The sequence below is a fragment of the Myotis nattereri genome (assembly GCF_964212035.1).
Source record: "Myotis nattereri genome assembly, chromosome: X".
Classification (NCBI taxonomy): domain Eukaryota; kingdom Metazoa; phylum Chordata; class Mammalia; order Chiroptera; family Vespertilionidae; genus Myotis; species Myotis nattereri.
The window spans coordinates 145,497,947-145,522,817 of NC_138078.1; the positions used below are offsets into that span (position 1 = coordinate 145,497,947).

General features: G+C 50.0%; 1 protein-coding gene across 1 annotated transcript in view; it reads left to right on the forward strand.

Annotated features, from left to right (window-relative positions):
* IQSEC2 (IQ motif and Sec7 domain ArfGEF 2) overlaps window positions 1–24,871 on the forward strand; it is an 86,090-nt gene that overhangs the window by 55,785 nt on the left and 5,434 nt on the right. The window contains exons 4-12 of the mRNA XM_081081333.1: window positions 9,058–9,319; window positions 11,199–11,600; window positions 13,902–14,797; window positions 16,080–16,241; window positions 16,710–16,832; window positions 18,290–18,456; window positions 21,002–21,141; window positions 22,383–22,508; window positions 24,433–24,532. Of these exons, the coding sequence (XP_080937459.1) occupies window positions 9,058–9,319; window positions 11,199–11,600; window positions 13,902–14,797; window positions 16,080–16,241; window positions 16,710–16,832; window positions 18,290–18,456; window positions 21,002–21,141; window positions 22,383–22,508; window positions 24,433–24,532 (2,378 nt within the window). The remainder of the gene's footprint in view (window positions 1–9,057; window positions 9,320–11,198; window positions 11,601–13,901; window positions 14,798–16,079; window positions 16,242–16,709; window positions 16,833–18,289; window positions 18,457–21,001; window positions 21,142–22,382; window positions 22,509–24,432; window positions 24,533–24,871) is intronic.

Sequence of the window (24,871 nt, forward strand, 5' to 3'; positions counted from 1 at the left end):
AGTACAGTGAGAATATACCTCTCTGGGTTGTCACGAAGATTAGCAAGAAAACACAAGGAGCCCAGCATGGGGTCTGGTGCATGGTTGGGCAAGTGTGCAGTGATGGTGGCTCTTGTTTTGATTAAGGCTCAGGTGAGAATCCCTCCTCTCCTTTCTTTCCTCCTTCCCTTCAGCATCTCGAACACATTGATCCCATAGTTTTTCTAGAGGCTTACCTCATTCTCTCACTCATTGCTTCACTCAGTCTCTCAACTCATCTACTCATTTATTCATTCATACTCTCATTTATTTCTTCCCCCCTCTCTTCCTCTCTCCCTTATTTATTCTTCCACCTATTGTGTGCAAGGCTTCAAGCTAAATACTGAGAGGGATCAAAAGTAAGACAGTAGCTGTGTTCTCCATAAGTTCTCTATCTCCCAGAGTAGATGAAAAATCTTTTGGGAAAATGTGCAGGCTGTGAAGGGTTGAAATGATTGAGCACATATGGCTTCAGTAATGAGCTAAATATGTTCTTGGCCCAAAGAGGAGAGAGATGTCAAGGTGGGCGGAGGGGTGGTGTCCGAGAGAGCTTGCTGGAGAAAGAGGGGCAAGAGTGGAAGGCTGGGAAGAGTTTGAATAGGTGTAGAGAGGTGAGAAGGCATTACAGGAGAGAGAAACCGAATGGACAAAAGCCTGGTGGAGAGCTCTAGGGTTGTGTTGGGGAATGGTGCATAGATTGCTCTGTTTGACTGACTCTCCAGGGCATGTGGGCCTAGGTGACCCACATCTGGGAAGTGGGAGAACATTTGATTGGATATAGAAGGAAATAGGGGGGCCAAGGGTCCAACTAAATGAAGAGAAGAGGCAAGTCAAGGTCAGATGGCCAGCAAGGGAGGTACGGTGTAGACTCGTGTGGGCGACTGAATTGGCTGAGGTCCTGTGCTGTGGAAAGGGGGTAGGTTTCTATCAGTTGTGATGGAAATGTGTGTGCCTGTGCATATGTGTGCATGTCTTTGCATGAGGTGGCAGGTCTAACAGGAGCAAGACATCTGAGGGAATGTGATTGTGTGAGGCTGGGTGTGAGGAATTCTGAGTGTGTGAGGTCCTTTGTGTGAGGTGGCGACTTTCTGTGCCTGGTGGAGATAATCACAAGACTGCATGTGGGTGGCTTTTGTGCATAATGGGCTGTGGCTTCTAGGGGGATAGTCGTCAGGCAGTATGGTCACATGGACACACATGACTACCACCTGTGCTCTTAGGGTACCAAGGTAGCTGCTTGCTGTGTGCTGGGCCTGAGCCTGGAGGATCCACAGAGGTGACTCACACAAGCCAGTGCCCTTGGGAAAGAGGAGCAGGGTGGGTGGTGGACACTTCAATAGATAACCACAAGTTAGCTGGAGATGAGGACCACTGTGACATGAGTACACAGGATACAGGGGGGAGTAGCTGACCCTGTCAGGTACTGAGTCAGAACCAACCTCCCAGGAGGGCTCGCCTATGTGGGGTGCTGCAAGATGCAGATGAGCTTCCCCAGACCAATGGAGTCTACAGGTAAAGGGGAGAGTGAGGGCACCCCCAGTGGAAGAAACCAAGGAAGAGCATGAGCACAGGTGTGGCGATGCCCATCAGCTCGATGCCTAGGAAATGCAAGTAGCCTGCTATTGCCTACTCTAGGAACTTAAAGGTTGGGGAGGGGGACGCCGTACAGATTCAGCTAAAAAGCAAAAAAGGGGACTTGTTTTTTTGTGGTTATTTGTGTAACGTGGTTTATTTCCCCTCGTGCAGAGAAGGGGACTTGGATTCTCATCCTGTGTGACCCTGGGCAAGTCACTTTGCATGTTGGGACCTCATTTTGCATCTGTGGGATTGTCAGGTTCATACAGTCCATCCGAGTTCTGTGGATCTTCTACCCTCAACCAGCCCAACCCATGAGCCATTGCTTTCGCAGCTGGCACTTCTGCTTTCTCACCTCAGGCTTTCCTTGTTCCTCCTGGGTTGTTTCCTCACTCATGCACTCCACAAATATTTCCCAGCCTCTAGCCCTCCGCATGCCCCTGTGGGAAGGCAATGGAAGCTGGAAAATGCAGGACTCCATCTTGGAGGAGCTACTCAGTGCGTGGTGGTAATAGCAGGAGCCTTGATATAATTCCTGGCTCCACCACCGCTGAGCTTTGAGACTGTGAGTAAGCTCCTTCATCTCTCGTTCCCTCAGTTTCCTCATCTGTGTTATCCCCTTCAGGAGAACAACCCAGACCTTGCAGGGTTGCTAGGTCTAGTAAAAAGTAGCTACTCAGCACATGACAACTATTATTTTTAGGGCTGCAAAGAAGCGGAGCTGGGATTCATACCCAAGTCTGTGTGCTTGCCAGCCTGTGTTTGCCACTCTCTATCCAGGCTTCCTTCTCCCCTGCCAGCTCCTGTGCCAAGCCAGGCTGGCCTCAGGTTTGGGATCTCTGTGTTGCTGGGACTGGACATACAAACAGTTTGCAGAAGTCTTCCTCCAGAGACCGGTGCCCCTGGCCTCATCTATGTGCACTGACCTCCTCGTCTTGTTTTCTCGTCTCTCACTTCCGCGCCCCCCTCCTTCCAGCCCAAGTTGTCATGGGGATAGTCTTCAGCATCCCTGGCTTCCTCTTGCCCTCATCTTATGGTATCTATAGCAACAGCCCCCATTCATTTCCATGGCAACTGCATCCTGATCCCATCCCCTGCTGGCTGCCTGGCTCCGGGCAGTGCCAATAAAGGGAAGGAGGGAGAGGGACCTCCCATTCGGAGCAGCAATCCGGGAGGGTTGGCACTTCTGCCACGGGCAGGCTACCATGAATCCACACAGAACGTCCTTCCCTGTTTCTCCCCATCTTAGTGCCTTGACTCACAAGGTCCTTCACTCCTCTATCACCTCCCCTTAGCCAAGGCCCCATTCAATTGCTTCCTCCCTCAGGAGGCCTTCAGGCAGCAGAGGAACTAACAGGGCTCTGGGCTTGGAGTCCCTGTTCTGTCACTTGCTGAGTGAGACCTTGGGCAATCACTTCCGCGTTCAGAGCCTTTTTGCTCACATTCAGAATAGGGATCCGAATTCTTCCTTCACGTTTGCCTTGCAGATTAAATAATGTGCAGAAAATGCCTGACACAGGGAAGGTGCACTGTAAGTGCGAGTTTATTTTTATTCGCTCAGCCACCCCCAAGCAGAAGGAATCTTTCTCCTGAGCTCCCCCAGCACTTCCTCTGTTCACCAGCCCTGAGAACTTTCAGCTTTGTACTGTGGTTATTTGTGTAACGCGGTTTATTTCCCCTGATGCAGAAGATGCTTTCAGTTCCCCCACAGAATAGCCCAGCAGAGAGTGCACATGGGGCACAGGTGTGTGTGTGTGTGTGTGTGTGTGAGAGAGAGAGAGAGAGAGAGAGAGAGAGAGAGAGAGAGAGAGAGAGAGAGGAGAGAGATTTTCCATCTGATCAGCCTGTCTGAGAGCAATGCCCCCAAGCATTGTCCTTTTTGCCAGGCCCTCTAGGGGGAGCCTGAGCTGACAGCCGGACCTCCCTGCCACTATTCTCTTTGCAACCAAAAGAGGGTGTGGAGCTCCCAAGGGGGTAATTGCCAGAGAGTTGAGAGTCAAGGGCAGCACCGAGCTAGAAGTGGGGAGAGACAGGGAGATGTCATGAAAAGACAGCTTGGGCACAGCCATTGTGGCTCAGACATTTAGCATCAACCTATGGATCAGGAGGTCACGTTCAATTCCCATTCGGGGCACATGCCCAGGTTGTAGGGCGTGCAAGAGGCAGCTGGTAGATGATTCTCTCTCATCATTGTTTCTACCCCTCTTTCTCTTCCTCTCTCTGAAAAAAAAAAAGAGTCTGGCCCCTAGATTTGCATCCTTTCTCACTTAATAGCTGTGTGACCTTGAGCCCATTTACATCACCTTTGAGCCTCAGTGTCCTCATCTATAAAATGGTGCCTGCCTCAGTAAGTTATGAGGCTTCAATGCACTAACTCAGTGGTCGGCAAACTCATTAGTTAACAGAGCCAAATACCAACAGTACAACGACTGAAATTTCTTTTGAGAGCCACATTTTTTAAACGTAAACTATATAGGTAGGTACATTGTTAGTAACTTAATTAGGGTACTCCTAAGGCTTAGGAAGAGCCACACTCAAGGGGCCAAAGAGCCGCATGTGGCTCGGAGCCGCGGTTTGCCGACCAGGAAACTAACTAATGCCCTCGTTTTAAGGATTGTGGTGACTAGAGGGCCCTATGGCAGCACAGAGAAGGGGCCTGTAAGCCAACCTGTGTGGAGGGCGCGGGCAGGCATGGAAGGACAGACCTGAGCTAAATGTTGGAGGGTGAGCAGGCAGTTGCCAGATTGGAGTATTGGGGGCAGTGGGCACAAGAGGCAGAGATCAGGTCAGGAGAGCCATTCCATGGCGATGGTGAAGAAGTTGGAGGTTGTCCCATGGGTGATACTTCCTGAAACACCTGTTAGATCATGTCCCTCCTCCATGCATCTCAATCAGAGCAAAAGCCAATCTTTATTGCCTCAGTGGTCAAAGCATCAGCCTGCACACTGAAGGGTTGTGGGTTCAATTCCCAGTCAAGGGCATGTGCCTGGGTTGCAGGTTTGATCCCCAGCCCCGGTGGAGATGTGTGCAGATCGATGTGTCTCTCACATCAATCTTTCTCTCTGTCTGTCTCTCCCCCTCCCTTCCACTCCCTCTAAAAAAAAATCAGTGGAGTCCTAACCGGTTTGGCTCAGTGGATAGAGCATCGGCCTGCGGACTGAAGGGTCCCAGGTTCGATTCTGGTCAAGGGCATGTACCCTGGTTGCGGGCACATCCCCAGTAGGAGGTGTGCAGGAGGCAGCTGAATCCATGTTTCTCTCTCATCGATGTTTCTAACTCTCTGTCCCTCTCCCTTCCTCTCTGTAAAAAATCAATAAAATATATTTTTTTAAAAATCAGTGGAGCCTGCTGGCGTGGTTGAGCGTCAAACTATGAACCTGGAGATCATGGTTCAATTCCTGGTCAGGGCACATGCCCAGGTTGTGGGCTCAATCCCCAGTGTGGGGCATGCAGGAGGCAGCCAATTGATGATTCTCTCTCATCATTGATGTTTCTATGTCTCTCCCTCTCCCTCTCCCTCCCTCTCTGAAATAAGTAAAAATATTTTTTTAAAAATGAATGAAAAAAATATCCCCGGGTGAGGAGTAACAGCAACAAAAAGTCAGTGTTTATTGCGGACTCAATGCCCTCATGATTTGGCCCCTTGTTACCTCTCTGATCTTATCTCCTATCACTTTCCTTACTGTCACTCTGCTCCAGCTACACTGTTCCTCAATCAATCATGCCAGGCACAGTTCTACCTCAGGGCCTTTGCACTGGCTCTGCCCTCTGTCTGCACTGCTCTTGCCTCAGACAACTGCACAGCTCACTCTTTCACTTCCATCAGAGCCCTGCTAATATGCCGTTTCTTCAAAAAGACCTTCCCTGGCCACCACATCTAAAACAGCACCTTTTATTATTGTGCTGCAGCTTCCTTCCTAGCATGTGTCTCTACCTGAAATGATAGTATATATTTATAGTGAGCTTCTCCCACTACAGTGTCATTTCCCCAAGGGAACAAATCTGTGTCTTGTTCGCTGTTATGTTTGCAGCCCCCAGCACTGTGCCTGGCACAGAGAGAGTGTTCAGTCATTGTTTGCTGGTTGAGTCATGAGGAGCCACGGAAGTGTTTTAGTGGGAGAGCAAAATACTCAGGTTTGTACTTGGGAAAGCTCTGTGTGGCTACAGGATGGAGAAAGGATTGGACATTGTGGTCAAAATTTAGGTGAGCCCTAGCTGGTTTGGCTCGGTGGATAGAGCATCAGCCTGCGGACAAAAGGGTCCCAGGTTCAATTCCGGTCAAGGGCACCTGCCTGGGTTGCGGGCTTGGTCCAACCTGCAGGAGGCAGCCAGTCAATGATTTCCTCTCATCAATGTTTCTCTCTTCCTCTCCTTTCCTCTCTGAAACCAATAAAAATATTATTTTTTAAAATTTAGGTGAAAGGCCCTAGCTGGTTTGACTCAGTGAATAGAGTGTTGGCTCACAGACTGAAGGGTCCTGGGTTCGATTCCGGTCAAGGGCACATACCAGTTGCGGGCCCAATCCCCCACCCTTGAGCCTTGGTCTGGCGCATGTGGGAGGTAACCAATGGATTTGTCTCTCTCACATCGATGTTTCTGTCTCTCCCCTCCCTTCCACTCTCTCTAAAAATCAATGGAATAATATCCTTGGGTGAGAATTAACAAACAAAAAATTTAGGTGAAAGGACTTACCTGTCCTCACAGCTAATAAGCCTGCCAGAGCTCATTCACTAACTCCCTCACTCTGGAAGTTTTTATTGAGCACCTACTCTGCTCCAGGCCTTGTACTCTATGTTCGTTAGGAGATTACCAAGTTCTCTTCTTGGGCTGGGATTCTGGGAGTCATAACCATAAGTAGCCGTCACGCTTTGCCAAAACTAACCTGCACCATAAAAAGGGGGAGCTCAGCCTCACCAGTTTGGCTCAGTGGATAGAGCGTCGGCCTGCGGACTGAAGGGTCCCAGGTTCAATTCCCGTCAAGGGCATGTACCTTGGTTGCGGGCACATCCCCAGTGGGAGTGTGCAGGAGGCAGCTGATCGATGTTTCTCTCTCATCAATGTTTCTGACTCTCTATTCCTCTCCCTTCCTCTCTGTAAAAAAATCAATAAAATATATATTTTTTTTAAAAAGGGGGGGAGCTCAGAACAGGATTAGGCATGGTGTCTGGCTGGAGGCGGGCTCCGGGAGGGCTTCTTAGTGGTGGCATATGACCCGAATCTTGATGAACGGGGTTGGGGCGGGGGGGGGGGGGGGGGGGGCGGGGGGGGATTTCTCAGATTGCAGATGGCGGAGATGATAGGGCCTGCATTCCAGGTGAAAGGTACTGTATGTGCAGCTTTGGCAGTGGGAAGCAGAAGGGTATTGGGGAGAAACAGGATCCGGGCCAGGCTGGAGAGAGGGGTGGATGGGGGAGGGGACTGGCAATCAACTCTGCATGGCTTAATGTTGAAGAGTGAGCTCTGGAGTCTGACTCCCTGGACTTGGATCCTGGCTCTGTGAATAGCTGCGTGTGATCACAGATATGTTCCTTAACCTCTCTGGGCCTTGGTTTCTTGATGTGTAACATGAGGATAAATAACAATACCTATTGCATAGGGCTGTTGGGAAGAGTAAACAAGTTACTAAATGTGAAGCCGTAAGAACAGTGGCTGAACATGCTCTGAGCTCTCTAAGCATTAGCTGTTACCTTGGGAGAGAACTCCAATGCCACGATAAGGAACTTGGGCTATCTCTTGTGAGCAGTGGGAGCTATGGATGGTTCATGAACAAAGGCGACAGTTTATCGGAATTGAGCTGGGGTTGTGTACTGGGAGACAGAGGTTTGAGAGGTGGTGGGCAAGATTCTGCAGTCCTAAGGGGGAGGGAAGGAGCATCTTAGATGCCTGGGGTAGGAGCCAGGGGCTGGGCAGAGTCTGACTCCTGGAGGGGGACTTCCCAGGCCCCTGAGGTCCAGGAAGAGAGAGAATTTGGGGTAAAAGGCAGCCCCCCAGTTTGTTTCCTCCTGGCTCCTAGCAGTGCTGCAGACTGCTGTTTGGGAGGGAGGAAGATGAACAGTGGGCGGGAGCTAAACCCCTGCAGCCCAGGACCTGGCCTCGTGGGTGCAGCTTCCCCACTGAGACCAGCACCCAGCCCAAAGTGCTCTTCTGCGGAGCTGCCAGGCCTGCTGCAGCTCCAGCTCCTGCACTGGTAGGGAGCTCGCCACACCCACCTCAGCTCTCCTCAGCCCTGTACCCTGGCCTTTGCCAAGTAGGGGCTGGGGAGTGGCCCTTTCACCAGCCAAGAGCCCCCTCAACCCTGTGCCTGCCCAAATCAGACCATTACCTGGGCCCAGCCACACCCATTTCCCCCAACCACGACCCTCTCCAGGCCTCACCAGATCTTACTCTTAATTCTCCCCCGTGTTGGCCAACCTCTGTGGCTCCTCACAGTGTCCTCTGGGCTCTGAGCGGCTGGGCTCTGTCGCCACCTGGGTTCCCTGGCAGCGTGGTTGTCATGACACCATGAAGCAGGTCTGGTGGAACAACAGCTCTGGGTAACCAGGGCAGGCAAGGCCCAGTGCCTAGCTCCTGCCACTCTTCTGCCTTGAGACCCCTGTGTCCCTCCCCCAGCTGAGCAGAGAAGGCCATGAGGAGAAAAAAGAAGCTGCCCCGGAGGGCAGCTCTTTACCTGTGAGGATGCTGCATGGGAATCGACTCCCACTGTCACTGAGCCCTGTGCCCTGGCAGCCAGGGAACTCTGGGAACTGGCCAGGCCCAAGTCCAGGCCTCTAAGGGCAGGGGTGAGGCTTCAGGGGGCGGGGCGGGGCAAGGAGGGGAGAGCGTGGATACCTGGATGCCAGGAGTGGGCCTGGGGCTGGGACAGGGCTGATCTGGGGTGGTGCTGAGGACAGACCTGTGAGGGGAAGAGGTCTGGGGGGAGGGGAGCTATAAGGGAAATGGCCCATCAAGGTGGATTTGGAGGTGGAGCTGTTAGGATGGGATTATTAGGAAAAAAGGGAGCTTATGGGGACAAGACCAGGAAGAAACAAGTCTGGTAAAAAGTCTGGGGAAGGGGGACGTGGCCCTGAGGGGACCAGGCAGTGAAGGGTGAAATGGGACTGCAGACAAGACTGAGAAGACCACACCCTAAGGGAAAGGAGTCGGAGGATGGAGCTGTGAGCGGGGATAGGGGCTGTGAGGGGAGAGGACCCGTGAAGATAGAGCTGTGAGCAGATGGGGCTGAAGTGGAATGAGGACAGGGCTGTGAAGGCAAGGGGGCCTGAAGGGAAGGGAGCATGAGGGCAGTGGGACTGTCTAGCTTGGGGGCAGGTAGGACTGCTTTCTGGCCTTTAAGTATTGGGGTCCCTGTATCTGAAGAAGCCGAGGGGGATGGGGTTGCGGAAGGGATTTGGTCCACATGCTCAGTCTGGCCCAGCAGGCATCCTTTGTTCCCACATCCTGGCTTATCTTATCTAATCCCCACAGTGTGGAGGGTGATGCCCCAGGCAGTGACCTGAGCACAGCGGTTGATAGTCCTGGGAGCCAACCCCCCTACCGGCTGAGCCAGCTGCCCTCCAGCAGCAGCCATATGGGGGGTCCCCCTGCTGGGGTGGGCCTTCCCTGGGCTCAGCGGGCTCGCCTCCAGCCAGCCAGTGTGGCCTTGAGGAAGCAGGAGGAGGAGGAGATAAAGCGCTCCAAGGCCCTGTCGGACAGCTACGAACTCTCCACGGACCTGCAGGACAAGAAGGTACAGAGGACATGGCTCTGCTTGGGAGTGGGAGTAGGAATGGGGCTATGAGGGGACCAAGGGAGGGGTTGGGATGTGGCACTTGAGGGCGATATGCTTAGAGGGATAGTGAGACTGGAGGGGGAGAAGACTGGCTCCAGGACCCTTCACCCTATTGGGGGCTCATTCACCACCTATTCACCAATTTCTACACCCTCAGCAGATACTGATTCAGCTCCCTGCTGGGCACTGGAGATGTAAAAATGAATGGGACCTGGATCCTGTTCTCAAAAATCTCTGATGGGAGAAGCACACACTTAAGTTGACAATTTCAGAAGAATATGCTACAATATATCACATATACCACACAAGGTATTGCTTAGCTAAAGGGAAGGGCACAAAAATACTACATATAGGAGAAAAAAAAAACCTGGAAGGACATATACTAAAATTTTAATTGTGTTTATGCCTAGGTGTTGGGACTTTAAGTGAGCCAGCCAACCTTCCTTTCTTCCTTCCTTCCTTCCTTCCTTCCTTCGTTCCTTCCTCCCTTCCTTCCTCCCTCCTTCCCTCCCTCCCTCCCTCCCTCCTTCCATCCTTTCCTCCCTTCCTTCCTTCCTTCCTTCCTTCCTTCCTTCCTTCCTTCCTTCCTCCCTTCCTTCCTTCTTTCTCTCTCTCTCTCCCTCCATATCCTCCCTCTCTCTCCTCCCTTCTCGTTCTCTCTCTCCCTCCTTCATCTCCTTCTTGCTCTCAATTTCTTTCATTTTTATTGAATTTATTGGGGTGACACTGGTTAATAAAATTATAGAGGTTTCAGTTGTACAATTCTGTAATACATAATCTGTGTGCTATATTATGTGTTCACTACCCCAAGTCACGTCTCCTTCCGTCACCCTTTATCCCTCCTTTACCCTCTCCTATCTCCCCCAGCCTTTCCCTCTGGTAATCACCATGCTGTTGTCTGTGTCTATGAGTTTTTTTGTTTTTGCTTTTTGCTTAATCCCTCTCCCTTCCCTTCCCTTCCCTTCCCTTCCCTTCCCTTCCCTTCCCTTCCCTTCCCTTTTCTTCCTCTTCCCTTCCCTTCCCTTCCCTTCCCTTCCCTTCCCTTTCCCTCCTCTTCCCTTCCCTTCCCTTTCCTCCTCTTCCCTTCCCTTCCCTCCCCTTCCCTCCCCTTCCCTTCCCTTCCCTTTTCTTCCCTCCCTTCCCTTCCCTTTTCTTCCCTTCCCTTCCCTTTCCTCCTCTTCCCTTCCCTTTTCTTTCCTTCCTTCCCTTCTCTTTGCTTTCCTTCATTCCCTTCCCTTCTCTTTCCTTCCCTTCTCTTTCCTTCCCTTCCCTTTTCTTCCCTTCCCTTCTCTATCCTTCCCTTTCCTTTCCTTTCCTTTCCTTCCCTTCCCTTCCCTTCCCTTCCCTCCCCTCCCCTCCCCTTCCCTTCCCTTCCCTTCCCTTCCTTTTTCTTCCCTTCCCTTCCCTTCCCTTCCCTTTTCTTCCCTTCTCTTTCCTTTCCTTCATTCCCTTCCCTTCTCTTTCCTTTCCTTCATTCCCTTCCCTTCTCTTTCTTTTCCTTCCCTTCCCTTCTCTTTCCTTTCCTTCCTTCCTTCCCCTTCCCTTCCCTTCCTTTCCCTTCCCTCCCTCCCTCCCTTCCTTCTTTATTCCTTCTGTTTTTGGCTTCTCTGTTTTTTCCAACTTTTTGGTATACTGACTGTCTACTTCTTGTAAATAATAAAAGAAAACCACAACCCAGTCCCATGTGACAAGCAGTATCTGAGATTAGAGTGGAAAGGGTACTGAGCGCGCAGCCTGGTGCCTTCAGGCAGCTGTAAGCAGTAGTGGTGTGGTTGAGGTCCAGGAACATGAGGCTTTTGTGAGTCTGACCTTGTTCCCCTCAACCCTCCCCTGCCAGGTGGAAATGCTGGAGAGGAAGTACGGGGGCTCCTTCTTGAGCCGTAGGGCTGCCAGGACCATCCAGACGGCCTTCCGCCAGTACCGCATGAACAAGAACTTTGAGCGGCTCCGCAGCTCAGCTTCGGAAAGCCGCATGTCCAGACGGATCATCCTTTCCAACATGCGGATGCAGTTCTCCTTTGAGGAGTACGAGAAGGCCCAGAACCCCGCGTACTTCGAGGGCAAGCCTGCCTCGCTGGACGAGGGTGCCATGGCTGGTGCCCGGAGCCACCTGCTTGAACGGGGCCTCCCATATGCAGGCTCCTGTGGAGGGGGCATCGATGGTGGGGGAAGCTCGGTCACCACATCGGGAGAGTTTTCCAATGACATCACAGAGCTGGAGGACTCCTTCTCCAAACAGGTCAGCATCCCTGAAAAGGGCCTTTCCTCCCTATTCCTATGCTCTGGCTACTCCTCCGACTTTTTACCTATACTTCAAACTGAAACATGTGGCCCGACAAGCATTTAAGAACCACTAGCTGCCATGAGTAGGGTCTGTGAGAAGAACGACAAAGAATTGGCAAGACAAAAAATTATATTGTAAAAACAAGCAAGTTAAAAATCTGGGTTTATAGAACACATAAGAACTTGATGCGCTATCAAATTAAGGCCTAACAAACAGTGATGAGCTCCTACTGTGTGTGCTTCATAATGACCTGTGAGATGGGTGGGATACCCCAACTTCACAGAGGAGGCAACTGAGGCTCTGGGACCCTGAGAGGTGGAGTGACTTTTCCGATCTGGATTGGAACTCAGCTCTGTCTGGTTCCAAAGCCCACGCCCTTTCACTTACTTCATACTACCATGGACCAGGCTCTGTGCTGGGCGCCATGAGGGAGACAGCTGAACCACCAGGGTCCTTGTTCCCAAAGATCTTCCAGCCATTAGCTCTCAAGGATCTAATGGCCAACACACAGGCACACAACTGTCTTCAGAAATAGAGTGTGCTCAGAGCCATGAGAAAGGATCACATCTAGCACCATGGGAAGCCAGAAGAGGGAGGAGAAACTTTCTTCTGGGAGGATCAGAGAAAGGTTTTTTGAGAAAACAGACAAATAACATTTAGCAAGTTAGAGCTAGTTGGCAGGGTGTTGCTTGCATAGGCATTGCATCAGCAATAGCCTGGAAGGGTAGGAATGTAGCAGGCACTGAGGGTAGTGGGTCATCATTCTAGGCTTGGGTACGTCAGCACAGCTATTCACGTGCACATTCCAGCTCTGCCATTTCCCAGCTGTGGGACTTTGGACAAACTGTTTAACCTCACTGAAACATGACAAATAAAATAGAGGTAAAACTTTCCTTTTAGAGTTGTTTCAGAGATTCAGTTCAGCTAGGTAATGTATATAGAAACACCTAGTATGTGGTAGCTACTAAGTCCATGTTAGTTTCCTTCCTAAAGACCAAGAAGGTAAATTGTTTAATGAATTAATGAAGCTTTATAAGAGAAGAGATCACTCTGCTCTAACCTCTGTGATGTGGCCCTGTCATCAGCCTGGGTATGCCTCTCTGGAGCTAGCGAAGTGGGGGGGGGGGGGGGGGGGGTGTTGGGTAGGGTGGGTAGAGGGAAAGAAAGAAGTATTAAGGAAAAATCTGAATCACTCATCTATTCACTCATATAACAAACATTAATTGAACATCTCTACTGTGTCAAGAAATGTGTTGAGCTGAGTTAGAAAGACAGAAACTAGGCCTGGACCCATCCTTCAAGGGGGAGTGGAAGGAAGAGGTTCATAGTCTGGTAGGGAGATCAAAGAACCAGGCCTAGGCCCAGCTCTCAGTGTTATCCAAGTCTGATGGGGAAGTGTATTAGTTACCTATTGCTGCATAGCAAATGACTCAGGGTCTCTCATAAGGCTATAATCAAGCTTAAGTCAAGTCTCAGAAGACTTGACTGGGGCTGAGAGGTCTGCTTCCAAGCTCACTCCCTTGGCTGTTGGCAGGAGGGTTCAGGTTCTCGCTACATGGGCCTCTCCATAGGACTGCCCATGGCTTCCTGCAGAGCAAAGGGTCTGAGGGAGAGAGAGCACAAGCAAGCGGGCGTACTCAGGGCAGAAACTGTAGTCTTTCATAACCTAATCTCGGAAGTGACATCACTTCTGTCATATGCTATCAGTCCCACAGACCAACCCCAGGACAGTGTGGTACACAAGGGTGTGAATACCAGGAGGCAGGAATCATTGGGGGCCAGTTGAGAGGCTGAATACCACAGGGAGGTAGAGTTACCAGCCATGGTCTGGCTTTTCAAGGCTAAATCATATGGATTTCTTAAGGCAGAAGGAGACAGAGGGCTCTGGAAGCCTGGAGGAAGCTGGGGCTTTGGTTCACCCAGGGGATGGCAGAGGCAGTGGATTGAATGAGAGTGGGTGGCATTTGACTTAGGTCTACATGGACATTGAGTAGGTATTGGGATATCTGAGAGGGGAGCTTGTGGGCATGAGTCCAGCACCTGTGAGCTCGCAATCGCTCCCTGGGAGTTCTTTCATATACTGCAGAGAACCTGTGGGGGGAGGGGAATCCCTTTTCTTGGCTGACCAACCAGGAAGTGCTCCCTATTCCCTTCCCCTCCTCCCTCATTCCCACCCTTCTTCCATCCCACCAACCCTCCCTTCATCTTCCCTTCCTTTCCCTTTCTGTCCCTCCTTTCCTTTCCCCGCAAACACAGGTAAAGTCTCTGGCTGAATCCATTGATGAGGCCCTGAACTGCCACCCATCAGGGCCCATGTCTGAGGAGACAGGGTCAGCCCAACTGGAGAAGCGAGAGTCGAAGGAACAGCAAGAGGACAGCTCAGCCACATCCTTCAGTGACCTTCCCCTCTACTTGGATGACCCAATTCCCCCACCATCCCCTGAACGACTGCCCAGCGCAGAGCCCCCACCCCAGAGCCGGCCTGAGTTCTGGGCACCAGCCCCTCTCCCGCCAGTTCCTCCACCAGGGCCACCAGGGACCCGGGAAGATGGGAGCCGTGAGGAAGGCCCTCGAAGGGGGCCTGGGTGCTCAGAGTGTCGGGATTTCCGGCTGCGGGCTGCTCACCTTCCCCTGCTCACCATTGAGCCTCCTAGTGACAGCTCTGTGGACCTGAGTGACCGCTCAGATCGCGGCTCTGTCCACCGCCAGCTGGTGTATGAGGCCGATGGCTGCAGCCCCCATGGAACCCTAAAGCACAAAGGGCCACCAGGCAGGGCCCCAATCCTACACCGCCACTACCCAGCCCCAGAGGGCCCAGCCCCAGCCCCACCAGGGCCCCTGCCACCAGCCCCCAACAGTGGCACTGGGCCCAGTGGTGTGGCTGGGGCTCGGAGGCTGGGGAAGTGCGAGGCGGCAGGCGAGAACTCTGATGGTGGCGATAACGAGAGCCTTGAGAGCTCCAGCAATTCCAATGAGACCATCAACTGCAGCTCTGGCTCCTCTTCGAGGGACAGCCTGAGGGAGCCTCCAGCCACCAGCCTGTGCAAGCAGACTTACCAGCGAGAGACAAGGCACAGCTGGGACTCACCAGCCTTCAACAATGACGTGGTGCAGAGGCGGCATTACAGAATCGGCCTCAACCTCTTCAATAAGTATGTGCTTCCTATTCCTGCCCCCCTTGCCCCTTCCTACCCTGCCACGAGGCACTTCGAATCCCTGGGGCTGAACTCCAAGCAGTAATTTGCTTCTGCCAGCTTCGCATTTTGTGGATGGTGTTTCTCCCCAGCTGTTTAGTGAAGAAGATTGGCAACAGGGTGGCAGAGGAGAGAGTCCCCCAACACACCTATCAGAGGCACTTCTACTCCTAGCACTGCCTCTAACTGGCTGTGTGATCTTGGGTGAGATGCTCCCTTCTCTGGGCCCCAGTTCGCTATCTATAGAATGGATTCTGAACTTGGTGTCCTCAGCCTCCCCTATTTGGTGGGGAGCCAATGTGGTATATAAAGAGCCCTGCTCTGAAAAACAGGACACTTGGACTCTATCCTGACTTTAGCCAGACTCACTGTGTAGCTCTGGGCCAGGTGGGTTCCTTCTTTGGGCTTCGGTGTTTCCATCTATCCACTAGCAGGGTGTGTATATTTGTGGCACTGTGGGGCAAGGTGGAATGCTGGACTAGTCAGTAAGCAGGACCAAGCTCTTTCCAGATACCTGGTCCTGGGCCTGGTCCTTAGGAGTGAGGGGTGAGTGCGACATTTGATTTGAAAATAGTTAGAAAATAAATGCCTTACATGTGTAGCCTATTAGACACTGCCACCTATATTTAGTTCTCAGAATAACTTGGCAATCTGGGTGGGACTGTCCCTATTTTTTAGAGAAGGAACTGAGGCTTGAAGAAGCAAAGGGAATTGTCCCAAGTCACGCATGGTAAGTGATGGGTGTGAGACTCCTGTCACGCTAAAGTCTCTTCCAGTTTTAGCCTCGTGAGGTCTTAAGGCTCCGAGATTCTGAATGTGGGATAGTTCAGACCCAGAGTTGGCCCAGTGGGAAGTAGGAAACACCATGTCTCTGGAAACGCTCAGAGGCTGGGTGATGCCTGTACAGGTGGGCCTGGGCCTGGGCCTTGGAAAGGAGGGCTTAGCCTGGAGCTCGGGCCCTCTTCCAGGCCTCCTCAGTGCCTGCTGGGAATAGCAAAGCTCCTGGCGTAGAGCGGGCTCTCACTAAATTTTAATTTTCTTTCCGTTGTAGTGTGGCTCCAGTGAAGGAGGAAGTTGGGTTGAGGATGCCTTGGAATTTTGAAGGGATTGGACCAAATTATGTATTTGACTTCCTTGGTTCTCCGAGGTCGTGATTGGGCCCCAAATTAGTTCAAGCAATGGGACAGAGGGCCAAGTTCTAGGTGGACGGTCATCTCATCTACCTCCCTTCTTTCTGCAGGAAGCCAGAGAAGGGCATCCAGTATCTGATTGAGCGGGGCTTCCTGTCAGACACACCGGTGGGAGTGGCTCATTTCATCCTGGAACGGAAAGGCCTCAGCCGGCAGATGATAGGGGAATTCCTAGGGAACCGGCAGAAGCAGTTCAACAGAGACGTATTGGAGTGAGGACCCTGGCATGGGGCAGGCTGGGCCAGGGATTCCTGGAAAAGGAGGGCTGGAGGTGGGGGGCAGCCTGTCCTTTCTGCTCAAACTTGCAAAATGGGATGAATGGGCCTTCCTTATCCCATAACCCTCTGCACCAAAAAGGCCTGATCTCTCGGCCCTATTCCTAAAGGCTTCTGGGTGGCCCCAGGTAAGGCACGCTTTTCCTATGGTCTTTGGGTCTCAGTTTTCCCATCTCTGAAATGAGTGCGTAATGGAAAGAACTCTTAGTAGCCACATGTCTGGACCTGATTTTCTGGGGTGGATTCAATTTCAAATGTTCTGCCCTCACATGTACTTACTTGGGCCATGGGTCCATATTTTGTGGATGTCTATCAATGGAGGAGTTGGTCCATTTGAGCAGGCCAGGGTGGGTCAGAGGTTTTGTGCAGAGGAATTGAGAGTGCCACACCCTCCTTCCTCCTCAGCTGTGTGGTGGATGAGATGGACTTCTCCTCCATGGATTTGGATGATGCACTCCGGAAGTTCCAATCCCATATCCGGGTTCAGGGCGAGGCCCAGAAAGTGGAGCGACTCATCGAAGCCTTCAGGTGCGCCTGCTTCCCACTAAAGCTACGTTTCCCTATTTTGGGGTGCAGCATAGTGTGTCTACAGATCACCTCTCTCAGCTTCATACTTTCCTCATCAGAAAATGGCAATTATAAATCTTACCTTGTGAGGCAGTTAAGTTGTGAGGATCAGAGGTAATGTGCTAAAAGTATCTAGCTTGGCATCTGGGACATGGGACTCCCATAAGTGATGACAACATCAGCAACAATAGCTAGTGTTTGTTGAGCTCTTACCAAGTATCAGGTGCTGAGCTGGGCACTTTATATTATTATTTCACTGAATGCTCACAACAACCCTATAAGGTAGGTGTTTCTATTATTATTTCTGTTTTGCAGATGAGAAATTAGTAGTTTAGAGAGGTTAAATAACTTGCCCAGAGTCATACAGTGAATACACGGTGGAACCAGGATTTGAACTTCAGTTTGTCTGACTCCATGTCCCTTAACTCTTTTTTTAATCATCACCCAAGGATATGTTTTTATTGATTTTAGAGAGAGGAAAGGGAGGAGAGAGAGAGAGAGAGATGTGAGAAACATCAATCAGTTCCCTCCTGTATACTCCCCTATTGAGATGGATCCCGCAACCTGGGTACATGCCCTGACTGGGAATCGAACCTGAGACAACAGGACAACACTTCAACCAACCAAGTCACACTAGCCAGGGCATGACCCTTAACTTTTATAGTCTACTATGAATGCTGCGGTGATCAGGTAGACCTGGGTATAAATCCTGGCCCCACCACTTTGGAGGTATTTAGAGGAGAACGAGAGTTGTTGAGAATTTGTTTCCCATAATGGGAGAAGGTTTTCTTTGCAGTCAGAAAGATATAGATTTTCATGCTGGCTTCCCCATTTACCAGCTCTATTACTTTGGGCAAGGTACCTTTCCACTGGGGGTCTCAGTCACTTCATCTGTAAAATGGGGCTGCTAATAGCTACCTTGCAGGACTGTGATAGGACTACATAGGACATGTACATAGACCAGCCGTGGGCAAACTATGGCCCGCGGGCCAGCTCCGGCCCGTTTGAAATGAATAAAACTAAAAAAAAAAGACCGTACCCGTTTATGTAATGATGTTTACTTTGAATTTATATTAGTTCACACAAACCACTCCATCCATGCTTTTGTTCCGGCCCTCCGGTCCAGTTTAAGAACCCATTGTGGCCCTCGAGTCAAAAAGTTTGCCCACCCCTGGCATAGACCCTCTGTAGGGTATTTATGTATGAAGCTGAGAGAGGTGATGTGTGGAGTTCAGTAAAAGGTAGTGATTGTGAATTTTACATGCTAGTCTTGGGGAATCTCTGAAGAAAAAGGACACACCCAAAGGGTTTGGGAGTACTTGTTAAAGGAGAGAGTTGGTGGTGCCAGACTGGGAGGATGGTGGGTAGGTGGAGATTCCTGGTGCCTGACCCTGGCCCTGGCCCCTCCTGCCCTGCAGCCAGCGGTACTGTGTGTGTAACCCAGCCCTCGTGCGCCAGTTCCGGAACCCAGACACCATCTTCATCCTCGCTTTTGCCATCATCCTCCTCAATACTGACATGTACAGTCCCAGCGTCAAGGCTGAACGCAAGATGAAACTAGATGACTTCATCAAGAACCTGAGAGGTGACCCCAGACCTCCCTGTCAGCTCTTCCTGTCCTTCCCCTGAGAAGGGAACGTGGGCAGGATGGGAGGGTGGGTGAGGAAGGTTCCTTGGAAATTAACCTGTGATGCTCTCACTTTCTACTAAGGCTGGATATTCCTGGGGCATTCATTTATTAATTCATTCGGTCATTTGGCCATCTACTCATTCCCACACTGAATATTGACTGAGCAAGTCCTAAACAAGAGAGATAAAAGCCCTGACTCTTACAGAGCGTATACTGGCACCCATTCATTCATGTGTCCATTCACCCATCATTCCCTCCTTTTCTCTCTTCTTTATTTATGCCCATAAATGCTCAATTATTTTAGTGCCCTTTCCTCTCTTTATGCTTTTATTTTTTAAATATATTTTTATTGATTTCAAAGAGAGAAAGGGAGAGGGAGAGATAGAAACATCAATAATGAGAGAGAATCATTGATCGGCTGCCTCCTGCATGCCCCCTACTGGAGATCGAGCCCACAACCCGGGCATGTGCCCTGACTGGGAATCAAACCCTGACCTCCTGGTCCATAGTTCGATTCTCAAATGCTGAGCCACACTGGCCAGGCTATGTATTTATTTTTTATCTCAACCAGTCAGCCAGCAAGTTGACGCTAACCGAGTGCCTCGTGTGCCAGGCACTATGATGGGTGCTAAGGACAGTGGAAGGGCTTCTGCAATAGTCCCTGCCCCAAAAGAGCTCCCCGTTTGTGGGAGAGACTGACTTACAGTACCAGAGACACGACACAAGGAAGAAAGCAAGTGGTGATGTCAGCCTATAATGTCAGGCAGGTCAAAAGGACAGTCAGAGCTCAGAGGAGGTAGAGCTCACCTCCAGAGTGCTTGCTGGAGAATTCATTTTAAGGTGGACCTTGCAGACACAGATAAAGTAGGACTTGACTTACCTGGCAGTAAGAAAAACAAAGGCACAGAAGTAGGAAAATCTAAACTTGCCTGGAGAATAATCGAGATGGGATGATCCAGTTGGAAAGGTCAGTTGGACCCAATATACAAGGGCCTTGAGTGCCAGATTAAAGGTTTCACCTTGACCTTTTGTCTTGGTTTATTGTATTGATGTCAGGCCCTGCCTCTCACCAAAGGGCAGCCTCCTAAAAATGGCTCATATGTTAGGATTATTGAAACACAAACAAAAGAGGAAAACAGAATTGTGGCAAAACAAGCAGACAAGACAAATTTGCTGACCTTCGGGGTTTGCACAGTCGATGAGCTTAAATCACTCTGACAGCTGAAGTCAAAAGGCAGTGTGAGGAAGGATGTTCCTTTAGCACCTGGAAAATATTTTCTCCAACAGAAGGTTTAGAGAGAAGAGTGAGTGGGTTTGCTCAGCAGACAATCAGAAATGGAGAAGGATGGTAAACGGGAGGAGCGAGACAGATCAGAGGCCATCTGGAGCTGTCTCCCAGAATCCTTCATTAGTCATTTGTTCATTCATTCATTTGCCTCTCTCTCTCTCTCTCTCTCTCTCTCTCTCTCCCTCCCTCCCCATATGTGTGTGTGTTTATATGTACATATGTGTGTGCTTATATGTATTTTATATAAAATACATATAAAATATATATATTTATAAATACATATTTTTATAAATATATAAATATACATATATATTTTATAAATATATATTATATATATAAATATATACATTTATTATATATTTATTATTATATATATTTATTATTTATTTACCTATTAAGTAAATAAATAAATGAAATGAATACCTGCTCACTGCAACTTTGGAAAGTAGAGAAAATTAGAACATTTCTTTTAATTACCTAAAATTCTGCCCCCTGGAGGCAACCATGGTTGATATTTTAGGGTAGTCTAGTGTTTTTTCCTATGCTTATGTAACTTTTTATAAGGTAAAGATCATATATGCAATGTATCCTGCTCTTTTCACTTAACTTGCTACAGTAATGTTTTCATGCTTTTTGTAAACATCCGGTTTTTAATAGCTGTAAATTATTTTATTAAACAGATATACTCAGCTCTATTTAGCTGTTCCTCTATTGTTAGAACTTAGGTTTTTTTAAAAATTTCCCCTCAGTAGCACTTGTACATATGCCTTGTACAGATTTCTGAGTAATTCCTTAGGGCAGATTCCTACAAGAGAAATCACTGAATATTTATGCTCTTGCCAAATTACCTTCCAAAATATTTAAGTTAGTACACTTGCCCGCTTCTTTGCACTCTTAATAACACTGGATATTACTTAACATTATTTTTGCTAGTTAGAAAGGCAAAAAAAGCATCTAATTGTCTTAATCACAGTATGATCTGAGTTTAGATAAAATCCCCACACTGGGGGTGGGGGGAGGGGTGGGAAAGCAACTGGTTATCTGGTTGAAGGATGCCTCTTGTGGCTGATGCTGACCGAGGGGTTAAGGGCTCCCACTCCTTCTAGACCTGGCTGTTGTTATGACCTACACCTGTGTGTGGGGTGCTGTGGAGAACCCCTGCCACCCACTCCCCACATTTATGCCATATATCTTTGTTATTCCCCCAACCAGGGGTTGACAATGGTGAAGACATCCCTCGAGACCTCCTGGTGGGTATCTACCAGCGAATCCAGGGGCGTGAACTTCGGACCAATGATGACCATGTGTCCCAAGTGCAGGCTGTGGAGCGCATGATTGTGGGCAAGAAGCCAGTAAGTGATTTGTGAAGCTTCAGAGGGGACAGGGTTGGGTCGGCCTCTGCCACCAAGTGGTAAGTCAGTGTCCCTCTCTTGAGCCCTATGCCCACCTCACTTGCTGAAGAGAGTGGGTGGAATGCGTTCCTCAGGGGTCCCGGTGCACACTGAGTGAGACCTCTATGGCAGTGCATCTAGCACACTGCAAGGTACACAGTGGGGTGCTGTATAAATCTCACCATCCTTCCCACCTGTTTGCCTGTCCATCCCAAGTGGGGAGCCAAGCCAATCGTTGATAACCAAAGTCAAGAACATATTCTAGTCTTTTAGTCAACAAACATTGACAGATGCTTTCCACTGAGCCCAACATTTCACTGGGCACCAGGGATGCAGATATGAATCAGATGTGGTCTCTATCCTTGGGGCTCTTACAGAGCCTGAGGGGGGGGGGTGGTATCAGACACAGGCACAATACTTCTGCCTTCCAGTTAGTTTAGGGGCACACAAAGGAGGGAGAGGTCATTTTCAGTCCGTGGAGAGCAGAAATGGCTTCTTGGAAGAGATGACACTGGAAGAGTGGAATGTGGCCATATGGAGCTGAGCAGGAAACGCATTCCAGACAGGGAGCTACCAGGACAAAGGCAAGGCAGCAGATAAGCCCAGGCCTTAGTTTCTTAGGCTCATTGTATTTGAGCGACAATGATATGTATCTGAGATAAACATCCTCTTGCAGTCAATGTTAAGGTGCCTGAAGCTGCCGTGCTGGTCTTGCTGACACCTATTTCTTTATATTTTTTTTTAATGCTTTTATTGATTTGAGAGAGAGGAAGGGGGAGAATAGAGAGATAGAAACATCGATGAGAGAGAATCATGGATCAGCTGCCTCCTGCATGCCCCCTATTAGGGATGAAGCCCACAACCCCGGGCATGTGCCCTCACTGGGAATCCAGCCATGACCTGCTGGTTCATAGGTGGATGCTCAACCACTGAGCCACACTGGCTGGGCTGACACGTATTTTTTTTTTTTAAATATATTTGTATTGATTTCAGAGAGGGAGAGAGAGATAGAAACATAAATGATGAAAGAGAATCACTGATCGGCTGCCTCCTGCACTCTCCACACTGAGGATAGAACCTGCAACCTGGGCATGTGCCCCTGACAGGAGTCGAACCCAGTACCCTTCAGTCCACAGGATGATGCTCTATCCACTGAGCCAAACCAGCTAGGGCCTGACATCTATTTTTTCATGCCTATCTAGGTACTGTCTCTTCCTCACCGTCGACTGGTTTGCTGCTGCCAGCTCTATGAGGTGCCAGATCCAAACCGCCCCCAGAGGCTAGGGTTGCATCAGCGGGAGGTCTTCCTCTTCAATGACCTCCTTGTGGTAAGAGCGCTGTGAGAGGCGATGGAGAGGAGGTGGTGAGCTGGGTCCCTGTGTGCTATGAACCATGCTAACATTAGTGGTGGCAATATGGTAGGTGAAGTGTTCTGCCACATGATCTGTGCGGTCTTGGACAGGTATGGGCCGCCTCTGCCCTTCCTTTACCTCCTGGATCCTTTTGGAGGTAATGACAGCCACATGGGAGCAGAAAATGTGAGGAACATTGGAGATGATAGGCTTATAGCCTGGGAAGTGGTAGGAAATGTCCTGGTCCACCTCAGTAGCCAGGAGGCTTAGGTGGAGGGAGGTGAACCTGTGACCCTGGTTCTGTCTGGAACCTTTGGGTGGCCAGGGTGCTTATGATTTTTAAAACCAAGCTTATCACCAGTGTCCATATGCATGTTTCAGAGCTGGGACTCTGAGGAGTCTGCAGGTGGGAAGGGAATTTCAGGGTCTCCTGTCCAGCCTCTCACCCACAGCAAGAACTGGCTTCCTACATGGCCCCCTGCTTGTGTGACTTCCAGGACAGAAGGCTGCTAAAATCTGTCTCGCAATGGGTTTCTTCCAGCAATTGTCACTCAACCCTTGGGATCACAGGGAAAAGATCTCTCTCTGCTCAGGCATTTGAGGACAGTGATCCCCCTTGATCCTCTCTCCTTCAGAGCAGGGTCTCTCAACTTTGGTGCTATTGACATTTGGGGCCAGATAATTCATTGTGGTGGGAGCTGTTCTGTGCATTGTAGGATATTTAGCAGCATTTGGTCTCTATCTACTAGATGTCTGTTGCATTTCTTCAACCAAAAATGTCTCCAGACATTGTTAAATTTCCCCTGGGGGTGGGCAAAGTCACTCCCTGTTGAGAGTCGCTGCTTTAGATGAAGTCCCTCCAGTGCCCTCTCTGAGCTTTAATTTCCTACTCTGTGAAATGGTGCTACTCCCTATCTCATATGGTTGTCCTAAGGATGAAATAAGAGGTCAGGTATGGAATAGCGTAGCCCAGAGGAGTTCCTGGCCCATACAGTGGTTGAATAAATGTTTCAACATCCATCACACACTGATCCTTGTGTGTGTCCAGCCCCATGCTAGGTACTGGGTGCACAGAGATGACTGAGACTCAGTCCTTGTTCTTAGGGAGAGAGAGAGAGAGAGAGAGAGAGAGAGAGAGAGAGAGAGAGAGAGAGAGAAACATCGATTGATTGCCTCCCATACGCACATCAATGGGATGGAACCGCAACCTAGTTATGTGCTCTGGACAGAAATCGAAACTGCAACCTTTTGGTGTGCAGGACGACACTCCAACTGACTGAGCCACCAGGCCAGAGCCAAATAATTTGCTTTTAAACACAAAGTGCAGATTGCTCTGCTTGAATCTGTGCGACGCATTCACAGCCTACGTTAGTTGAGGCCAGAGTGCCCAAGTACTTGATAAAGACCTTGGGTGGTTGAGAGGAAGGTGTTAACTGTATACATTGGGTGCTGGGGCCCATGGGTGGGTGAAATACATTGAAAAGCAGACTCCTCTCTCTTGGTGCTCCTGGTCCAGCAGGGGGCGATCACACACTCAGAGTGCTCCCCTCAAGCCTGATGATAGTGAAAGGCACAGAATCAGCAAGCACTCTGGGAGGTGGGGGTGGATGTGTGTGGGATGTTAGGACATGCTTCCTGGGGGGAGTAGCATTCAGTTACTTCCTGTGGAATTGTAAACACCTGTTTGTGTGACATCATTACATCAGGAAGTTGTATTTTCTCCTGTGTCTCCTGTTGTGCTCCTCAAGCTTCAGTTCTCCCCAGTTTGTGGGCATGTGTGTTTGTGTGTAGATGTCTATCAGTGGCAGTGGGAGGGGAGGGAGGTTATGAGAAATAGGTGCCGTTTGGAAATCCCCCACCCCAAACCCTGCCTCTCGTCTTTTTCCCATCCCTACCAAAGGTCACCAAAATTTTCCAGAAGAAGAAGATCTTGGTGACGTACAGCTTCCGTCAGTCTTTTCCCCTCGTGGAAATGCACATGCAGCTCTTCCAGAATTCATGTGAGTCCCTCCTTGGATCCCATCATCCCAAGAGTCTATGCTATGGTCCCCATGCTCATCCTTCATTCACTGTGACCTCAAGTTTTGGGAGTCCTTTATAACTGCGCTGAGGTCACCTACTTGGTCCTGGGATGTAGGGCCGGCCAAGGTGGAGTATGACTTGGGTCTGTGCCCTGGGGAGCTCATGGTCCACAGTGTGTATGTTTTCTGGTGGGCCGAGGAGATGGTGATAATGCTGCACTTTGAAGGACTGAGCCAGAGGAACTTTGTTGGGTGGCCTTCTGGGCAGAAGAAACAATGTGGGTAGAGGTAGAGGATTAAAGGAAGGGTTCTAGAAGG